The sequence below is a fragment of the Desmodus rotundus genome, chromosome 7 (assembly GCF_022682495.2).
Source record: "Desmodus rotundus isolate HL8 chromosome 7, HLdesRot8A.1, whole genome shotgun sequence".
NCBI classification, from domain to species: Eukaryota; Metazoa; Chordata; class Mammalia; order Chiroptera; family Phyllostomidae; genus Desmodus; species Desmodus rotundus.
In genome coordinates this window covers 43908827-43919145 of record NC_071393.1, presented here as the reverse complement: position 1 = coordinate 43919145, position 10319 = coordinate 43908827, and the positions used below count along the sequence as shown (strand labels likewise).

General features: G+C 37.2%; 1 protein-coding gene across 1 annotated transcript; it reads left to right on the top strand.

Annotated features, from left to right (window-relative positions):
- The first annotated feature begins 420 nt into the window (after positions 1–420).
- DORIP1 (dopamine receptor interacting protein 1) lies at positions 421–9139 on the top strand. Its single transcript, XM_024573969.4, has 5 exons — positions 421–747; positions 3906–4430; positions 6254–6343; positions 7560–7694; positions 8702–9139. The coding sequence occupies exons 2-5, from the start codon at positions 3907–3909 to the stop codon at positions 8883–8885; spliced, it is 933 nt and encodes a 310-aa protein (XP_024429737.2). The 5' UTR covers positions 421–747; position 3906; the 3' UTR covers positions 8886–9139.
- The last annotated feature ends 1180 nt before the right edge of the window (positions 9140–10319 follow it).

The window sequence follows — 10319 nt, the reverse complement described above, 5'->3', positions numbered from 1 at the left end:
ATTATAAATTACATCATTTTGGCCAAGCATTACCTTCAACACTAAACACAGCATTTAACACACTAGCGGTAACTCATTTCTTTCTAAATAGATACTTGTATCAAAAGCTTAACTAATTATAAGTTACTGAGAAAACAAATCTTGCCCCTTCTGCGTTAAGAATCTGAGATCACAAGACGTAAAATCAAATTCAAATCAAGAAAGGTCAAAAAATGGTACAAACCTCGAAAAGCCAAGCTAAGCTCCGCCTCCGTGCAAACCCTGCCCACTTTGGCTGCTCCACTCAGCCTCTAACACTAGAAACCCCGCCCCTCTCTACAGGTCCCGCCCCTCCGCACCTGATGTTGGTTCCCATTGGGCGAAGCTGAATGCTGTATACACACCCGAAAGACACGCGTTTGGCCAAGACGTCCTTGCGCCTGCGCAGCAGCGCCATCAGCCGGCTGGGAACCGGGGGCTGGAGGGTGGGAGGCGGAGGTCGGGCTGTCTTCCTCCGTAATAAGAAGCTACGCATCCCGCGGTCCTGGCTTCGTGGGTCCTGTCGGATCGGGTCTGGGCGCCCCTGCTGTGGCTCCCGCCGCGGCGGGTGCGATGGAGACCGTGCCAGAGCCCAGCACTCACGCCGGGGGAGGTCGAGACAGCCGGCGGTTCTAGTAGATGTGTCGGCGACAGCAGCCCGGGCTCTCCATGAGCAAGCGGCGGCGGCGACGGGGGCGGCGGCACCGGCGGTTTTCGGTCCCCGGGGAGGTACGAGGAGTCGGCTTCTCGGTGCAGAGGCTGTGGCGTGCGGGAATGCCTTCTGCGGCCCAGTTCTCTAGCCCATTGCCCGTAGTCCCGTGCGCTTTGCGGGGCCAGTGCCCTGTCGCTAACAGGGGCGTCCAGCCTTCTACACCGGCTTCTGGTCCAGGGACCCGCCCGCGGTGCGGAGCCGGTGCTGAGTGCCAGGCCTTCCAGGGTGTGGCGGGCCGGGGGCTGGGTGGGCGTGGCTGGGGTGTGGAGGGGCTCAGCAGGGTGTCCACCGCTCGGCTGGCGAGTCCCTGCCCGGAAGCCCAGTGCTGCTTGGAGGGGAGCGCGTGGCCATTTTTCAGATTTTTTCGGAACACTGATTCTAGAGGGGACCTTTAGGACCCCCGAGCTTTTAGGGCGTTCAGCAGTCAGTGCCTTTGGCAAATGGTCTAGCCCTCAGGACTAAAGTGGAGTACAAATTGTCATCCTTGGAAATGACTGGGAAAGAAAAAAAGAAAGGTGGTGTTTTTCAAGGAAATAAAAGGTCGGGGAGTTGAGCAGGTTTATTCAAACTGCAGGGCCTGTTGAGGCATGAAAATAAAGACCGCCGAATAACTCCTCCAGGATTTCTAATACAGTGCGTAAAAAACAATCGTAGGTGTGGCGAAAACAAGGCAGGTTTAAGTAAAGCTCTTTGTAGCTGTTTCTCCATCGTTTTAAGTAATTTTTAGTAGTTTTTGGGGGGACAAACCACGTTAGTGCAAATACTAGATTGTGTCTTCTAGTTCTTCCAATACTCTACCCCCCCTTCTTTTTACATATATACATATAAAATTGTAGTTTAATTCTTTTAGAGTATAACTGTTGATTTATAGAGCTACAGTTACTATTCCTTCGGTCATGTCCAAAAGATAATTGGAAAAAAAAACCACTAGAGACTTACGATTTCTTTTCAATGAAATATTTAAGAATCTGAACTCAAGCTCTTGATTTTATGACCTTGCTACAAAGTTCTTTATATTCAACAGAAATAAAGCATAAGGAGTTATTTTTATTTTTAACGTATTTGAATGCCTTACGACTTTTTTTCAACTCTGCTCCGGAAATGTGTGAGTTGTTAATAAGAAACAGTGTTTTCCTAGGTTCCAAGTTTGCCACGCCCTCTCATTCCTAATTGGTTGACTAGAACCAACCTGTTACTATATATAAACATCTACACTTCAGACTAAATATAGTGTTGAACATTTTAGCATGCAGATTATCTTTTTTCAAGCCAAAAATACTGTTGATGTGTTTAATATGGAACTGAATTTTTAGTCTGCTAGTATTGTAGAATCAGTTTGAAATAAATTTCTTGTGCAAATAAAACATAGGTTTGCAGTATTGAGTGTTGGATTCATGTTATGCTTGGGAGGGTGTGGAACTTCAAAAGATGGTCAAAATAAGACACTGACCTCAGACACTCACTTCTCTTTCTGACTTCCCTTTTTTTCATAAAAAATACTCGTATACTTTTCAATAAAAGTACTGTATTGGAAAACACTATGATGTTTTTTAGACATCATTTTTGTTGTCCCAAGTAAAGCAGTTTCTCAGTTATTTCATTAGAACCTCATTCTTTAATTTTTTTTAATTTTGCTTTACATATGACATGAATGTGTTTATTAGAATACTGTCAAAGACTTTAAAAACAAAATATTTAGCTATCCTTAAAAGGTTAGGGGAGGGGATTACAGGAACTACTTTAAAGGAAACATGGACCAAATCAAGGGGGAGGGTGGAGGTGGGGGAGGGAGGGGGGTTCGGCTGGGGTGGGGTGGAGGGATGGGGAGAAAAGGCACACAACTGTAACTGAGTAACAATAAAAAATTAAAACTTAAAAAAAAAGGTTAGGGGAAGGATAGGTGCTGATTTAAATAGGGAGGATACCTCAGCTTATTCCCAAAACATGCAGAGAAGGGAATCAGGAAACTTTTCAAGTTATGAATCAGATCCCACAGCATGGCTTCTGTAATTCAAATTGTATTGGGTTGGCCAAAAAGTCTATATGGTTTTTTCCATAAAATAAAAGACACATTTTTCATTTTCACCAACTTCATTGATTCGGATATTTTGAGTCTGTCAGCTGTCTCCTGCATGGTATAACCTTGATTGTTCTCAATTAATGTCTCAATTTGATGGCTATCAACGTCAACTGGTCTACCCTAACGTGGAGCATCATCCATTGAGAAATGTCTAACAGAAAAATTTGCCATCCACTTTTGACACGTTCAAACAGTCACTGCACCTCCTCCATACACTGCACAGATCTTTTTTTGCATTTCATTTGTGTATTTAGCTTCTTGAAATAGTAAAGCATAATATGCCAGAAATGTTGCTTATTTTCTTCCATCTTCTGTATTAAAGTGGCTACACAAAAATTCACCAATTCTGATGGTTTTTTTAATGCACATTGATATGACAGCTGTCACAGTACAATCTAACAAAAACATTTTGAATGAAGTTAAAAGACACCTAAGTGCTATTTGAGCCATCTTACAGAAAAAAAAAAAGACATTTTTGGCCAACTCAGTAGGCTATCTAGCATGGTCCTAAATGGTAAGTAAAAATCCCAGCGTTCATAGAAAGGATTTTTGTATTAGCTATACTGCTATTCAGTTAAGTTCCCATGACTACTCTTCATATGTCATCTTTCAAAGCTAATTGATCATTATTCTGTGACCCACATAAGGATACCCTTGCAGTATATTCATTTTATAAGTGAAACTACACATATTAACAAGAAAATGAAGGAGAGCTTGTGTAGTAGAGAGTGGTAGGAAGAGATTTACATTAGGAATGTACACAACCAAATTTAGATTGTATCTTTAGCTTTACATTCATTTAAGTTTTTTTATTATGGGGTTTTCCTTTATCACAGGTGAAATCTGCAGTATGATTAATATAAACTATCAAATGGCTATTCTTTGCCTCAAAAAAAGGTTGCAGCTTACGTGGTTTTTCCAAAGACCATGCCTATTGCCCCCAAAATGACTCATAACTAGAATTGTTTGAAACAATTTTATTATATTGGGAGGCCATTTAACCAAATTTAATTGAAGTCTTTAGATAGCTTTATTTCCATTAAAAGATATCATATGTAGTCACATGCATGTTCTATTTTAACTTTTAAAATACAGGATGAAGACACTGTTTGAAGAGATCAAAGCATCAATTAAAAATAACTATAACCAAGATCGCTCATTTTGGAGGCCTGTTCTTCCTTGGGGCGGTGTTTTTACTATCAAAGCTGGCCGCAAAGCAGTGTCCTGTACCCCACTCTATGTTGAAATAAGACTGAAAAATACCTGCACCATAGACGGCTTCTTAATGCTACTCTATGTCATTCTTCATGAAAATGAAAATTTCCCCAGAGAACTCTCTCTTCACTTAGGTAGAGAGTTTGTAGACTGTTTTCTTTATTTAATGGATACCTGTAGTTTTACAACTGTGAAGCTACTTTGGATTTGGGACAAGATGGAAAAACAGCAATATAAATCTGAAGTTTATAAAGCTTCATTAATAATTGATTTGTTTGGGAATGAACATGATAACTTCACAAAAAATCTCGAAAATCTCATGTCTACCATACAAGAGAGTTACTGTTCCAACTGGCGATGCCCGACTCGCGTGCAGGAAGATCAGCAGCGCACAATTAATATAAAGTAAGTTGCTGTAAAGCCGGCTTCATGTTCTCTGAAGTCTGTTTTGTCACTTTTAGCGGAAATAATATACTTTTTAAATTAAGTGCTGTAAGTATAAATCTGTATGTATAGTCATAGTACTTTTTAGAGTACTTCTTGGAGTATATGTATGTGTAATTTATGTCATTACATAAATTACACGTAAATATACGACTTCAGTAGGTCGCATGACAGAAACATACAAACATCTTAGAATTTACTTTAAAACAACTGATAAAAATTTCTCTTGCAAAATAATGAACTATTTAGAGTGCAAAATGCATTGCTTTTGCTTTGAATTTACTGATGTGACTAGATAATTCCAATGTCACAAATGTAACCTCTTGAAGAACACTACCCACTATATGTTTCCAACATGTTTCACCCCTTAAATAGATCTCTGTTGGCTGAGATCTACGTGAACAGGAAGAAGGAAAGTACTCCTACATGTTATGGCCAGGGCTTAGTTAGAGACAGAAATCACAGACTTGGAATCCTAATACCTGGGGAAGACGTGGCCATGAGGAGCATTTTCACTGACTAGGAAAGGTGCTGGTAGCCTGCTAAGTACTTTCGAGTTTCAGAGAGAAGACAGACCTCCAAGCTGGTGAATGACAGGGAGGAAGAACAAAATGGCAAGCCCTAGTGGAGCATGGGGAAACACTGAAGCCCGGAAGGGGCCATGTGCTGGAAAAAGGATAATTGCCAGTGGGGAAAAAAGAAACAGGACAGAAAAACAGACCTAAACGCATTGTTGTCAGAGAGTGTATTTGGCCCTATGGTCCAGAAAAACAGCCTAAATTGTTCTTTTTGGGGGGATATACGGCCCATACCCTAACTTAATTAAATTCACATTTCTTTATAGCATATTTAACTCTAACATTGTAACATCACGATACTTATGGAAAGCTGAAGGTATTTTATTATTTTTAGACTCTAGCAATTGTCTTTTTGAAATACACCTTTCCATTTTCTTGTATTGCTGATGTGAGGGTGTTGATTTTGAAATCTATCAGGCAAAAAAGTTCTGTTATTCTAAATGATAATGGACTAAAAACCATTTCAGAAATTTGTCATTTTTTTAAAACATTTTATTTTGCCTTTGTTTTGGAACTATAATGAAATATTTACAATATTTTATTGATACTAGTATCTTATGCTTCTCTTAATAAAATGTTATTGTACTCTGTATAACTTTTTTAAGCTTTTGCCTGGTTTCTTAATCCTGTATTTAAAACAACTTCTGAAATGTGTAGGAAAAGAAACTAACAGATCAGGTAACTGAGGACAACAGTGGCTGCAGCATCATGTAGCAAATTGAATAACCAGTTGCTTTCTGATTCTGGGTCCTACTTTCTTCCCCTAGGCAAGAATCCTTTCTGTTGAATCCTCTGGGAAAAAAATTTTTTAAAGATTTTACTTACTTTTTTAGAGAGAAGAGAAGGGCGGGAGAAAGAGAGGGAGAGAAACATCTATCAGCTGCCTCTCGCAGGTCCCCAGCCAGGGACCTAACCTTCAACCCACCAAGCCACATCAGCCAGGGCTGTAAAATTTTTCTAAGTAACAACAACCGCATATTTCACTTTATAGAAAGATTTAATGTTTCTTGGAAAGCTTCATACATTGACATTTATTAAATTTAACTGGTCTCTGTACTATCTGCAAGACAGAGGTAAATAACAGAGGTTATACTTTTACTTGGTTTGCTAATAATGAATCGAGCTGTAAATTTTGTAATCCTAATAATGTATTTACCTGTAGAATGTTGAAGCAGTTCTTACATATGCATTTTGCATTTGTTGTAGTCCTCCCCAAGAAATTCCACATGGAAACCTGATAAGACTGGCCGTCGATGAATTATTCTGTTCCCGGATCGAATTGTGTGAAGAACGTGGGTGAGTATATAATAGCCATTTAAGGTAAAAGTATTCTGCATTGTTTATAAAGAAACCTGGACTGACATGCTCTTTGGTGTTAAAGGAAGTCTAACATTTTTTTAATCTTAACACCTTGTAGTTTCCTATACTATCTTATGCTGCATTGTCATTATCAAGTAGAATATAATACAGTTAATTGGCAAATACAAAGCAAATGCCTTTTCTTTTTTCCCCCACTGCTGAGTAGGTACAATAAAACTTTTATTCATCGGGGCCCTCAGTTAACTGGGTTTTTTCTGCACTCCTCATTGGGGAGAAAGAGGTAAATTACAACCAAAAAATTTAACATAATGTAAAGGAAAAGAAATCCAAAGGGGCAGAAAGAATATATTCACCCCAGTCTCTTAATTTCTATATCTGCAGAAGGATGATCTTAGAGCTAACTAATTACAAAAGGAGGGAATAAAATATGTTCCATTAATTGTACTTAAGTTCAGAAAGTGAACTAATATACTTTAGCAACAAATACTGAAACAAAATGATTCTTCTGTTAACTTAGTTTAGTCAATAATGTTCGTTAACCAAAGTACTGTACCACGAGCATTCCGGTTAATCAAGATTTTACTGTATAACTGTATTTATTGTATTCTGATTCATATGCTTAATACTTGATGCTGCTAATAAAACAGAATTTGCTTCATCCTATGGCAAAAGGAAGCAATTTGGGAATTTTATCCAGTTAAAGCGGCCTGTAAGAATTATATTCCCTTCTCTGCCATTATTTCCCCTTGAAGCCATCTTATATAAAGGAAAACGTATCTAAAAACAAAAGCAAAAAAAAATTTTAAAGCAAAAAAATATAAATAAAAGCCAGCCACTTTTGTAAGCCTAGATAAAATAGCTAGCTTTTCCTAGAGTTTTAAAAATATTTCTTGTATGTAGAATCTCAGAGCTTGTGAACTTCTGGGAATAGGTATACAAGGGTGGGCAAAAGTAGGTTTACAGTTGTAATACAAATAAATAATACAATAATTAGTAAATAATACAAGAATAAACTTTGTGTTTCACCTACTTTCACCCATCCCATATAAGGTACTAATATAGCCACACTATTACCAATACCTAAAATAGGTAATTACACTTATTTTGACATGAAGTAATAAAGACAACCCAAAAGTGATAAAAGGCAGCTTTATTCCAAGTTTAATAAAGTTCATGCCTATTTCCATTTTAGGTGCGGTGGTTTAAGAGAATTCTCCCCACGAGTTTTCTGCCATGGGGCCCCCCCTTTTGTTGTCTTAAATATGCAGCATTGGAAATCTGAAGATCTGGCATATGTTCCCTATCACTTGGACTTATCTGATCACAAGTAGGTGTTTTCTGTTTGTTTCACAAAACTAGTGAAAGTAAATGTATTTTATATTTTCCTGCTATTCTATTATGATTTTGTCCAGCCCTTAAGGAAGTATTATTGAAAAGATCATGGCTATCTCTAAATTTATGTATCTTAGATAAGTTCAGAATCTATACGGGAAATTAGTCTCTGGCTAATTGTGCATGGTGGTTAGGAGCTTGGATTATGGAATAGGCAGAATTGGGTTCAAATCCAGTCCCACTTAGGCCAGTAACTTAACCAGTCTGACTCATCAGTTTTCTTATCTATAAAACAGAGATGACCGTTTATATCTGGTGCCATTACTGTGAGAATTTTTTTTTAAGATTTGATTTATTTATTTTTAGAGAGAGGGGAAGGGAGAGAGAAAGAGGGAGAGAAACATCCATGTGTGGCTGCCTCCTGCGCGCCCCCTACTGGGGACCTGGCCCACAAACCAGTCAGGGAACTGAACTGGTGATCCTTTGGTTCGCAGGTCGGCACTCAATCCACTGAGCCACACCAGCCAGGGCTACTGTGAGGATTTAATGAGACAGCACATGAAAAGTGTTTAGGACAGTACCTACATGTAGTAAACAGTAAATACTAGCTGTTGTATTTCAAGTCAAAAGTAGTATGTAATATGAAGTCATCATTTAAAAATAAAATGCTACTGTCATCATTATAGATAAAAATATCTGCATATAAATTAGGACATACAACACTCTTTTAACTTTTTGCTTTAAAAGTTTTTTGTATGTTTTATTTAATAGAACCGTACAGGTTATGAATTAAGATACATATTTTTTAATTCTTAAATTATATCAATTCAAAAAATTCTTAAACATTTTATTCCAAATTACCAATTATAGTACATTAGTTTTACAGACGAATATGTTTTTTTAGGGAATAGACAATTTTTACTCCTTATTTAAGAATTTAAGGAATGTTCATCCTAAGAACAAAGTATTATTTTCTGCTACACATTGTCATTGAATTTACAGGTATTTGTTGGAAGGTGCCACATTATTTAACAAAGAGGAACATCATTATTCTGCAGCTTTCCAGATTGATGGACATTGGATGCACTATGATGGCCTCAGAAATGTGAATTTAATTTTGCTAAATAAACCCCCAGAGTTTCTCCTGTTGTCATCATTGGTTTATATTCGAGCAACAGAAAAATAAATATAGACTGATGCTAAATTTCATTGTTTTCCCTCCTGCCCATGCTCCCTGAGATGAAGGGCTTTTATTTTGTATATACTTGGTATCCAAGGAAATAATTCAACTATACTAGTTTCAGAGTTGTATTTTCCAGTTTTTAGCCGCAGGTAAATGTTTTATATAGAGAATCTATGCAAAAATGTTTGTATTTCTTTTTTATATATCCAGGTTTATTTTTATACAAGCATATTTTATGTTGAAATAAAATATATCTTTGTATTGTTTTATTTATATGTACCTCAAAGGTTTTTTACAATTCTGTCCATGAATCTAAGGAAACACTTGTCATTTGAATTGTCAACTTGGGGGGGCGAGGGGTATATCCAAGTAAAACCTGGGTGCCAGTCAGTGTTTCTGTTTCTGTAAACTTCACAGTTCAAAGTGTGTCTGACAATATCCTTTGCCCTACCTCACTCTAATCCAAAGTGCATTACTGGACCTAGTATATATTTGAATGTACAAGTTGTAGACAGCTTAGTCTGTTTTACCTGTTGTTTTGCCTAATTTCCCTGAAGCAATTTTTTAAAATTTTTGGTGAGAATGTTTTCTGGACTTGAACGATTTCTTTATAATGGTAAATTTATTTAACCAAACTTGCTGACGTATTATAAACTTGACAGTGGATCTTAAGTATTAATGAAGTTCCTAAGCCTAATTAGAGTTATTGTTAAAAATAAATTATATAACTAATCTAAGCAATTATCTCATAATTAAATGTAATGGAAGTTCTCCAATAAATATGTATTTTGCACATAAGACAAACATAAAAAATTAGGCAACTGGATGTTTACAAATGTTGGATTAACAGTAGAAATGTATTTTAAATATATACTTAAGAGAACATGGGTACTTGGAAGTATTTTTCTAGTAAGCCATATTGGCACAGGAAAAGATAACAAATTTTTTGAGTAACATCTGCTGGCTCCTTGATAAGTAGTATACTGGTAGCATGAGACTTTGATTTGCAATAGAAATCACTAGAATTGTAAAGATAACAGAATACTGTGTTTCTGTTCACAGACCCTAAGGTCTCCTTCTCTCGAAATTTAAAGGAAAAAAATTAGTATTCTGAAGGGACAATACATTTTGAAGTTCATTACAATTTTTTGTGTGTTTACATTTCATTAAACAGTCCACCATAGCTTTGAGTTGAGATTGAGTGCAATATATTTGGCGATTTCTACGCAATAACCCAGGTCACTGCCACATACCAAATTGCTAGGTTTAATTCAGTAAATTGTCTTACACTGGCCTGGTGCCATGTTGGGAGAACTTACTGAAGAATGTGTAAATGTGAGCGAAATGTTGCTGAAAATGTCTCACTTTGAGCAAATACTATGAAAATTCCTTTTTTACGTGAGATAAAAAGTAGTGATTTATTTTACAAAAATAAAT

Coding starts and splice junctions, on each gene's coding strand:
- DORIP1 (XM_024573969.4), top strand. CDS start 3,907: ATGAAGACACTGTTTGAAGAGATCAAAGCATCAATTAAAAATAACTAT. Junction 6,344..7,559: donor GAATTGTGTGAAGAACGTGG/GTGAGTATATAA, acceptor TTTCCATTTTAG/GTGCGGTGGTTTAAGAGAAT. Junction 7,695..8,701: donor TTGGACTTATCTGATCACAA/GTAGGTGTTTTC, acceptor TTGAATTTACAG/GTATTTGTTGGAAGGTGCCA.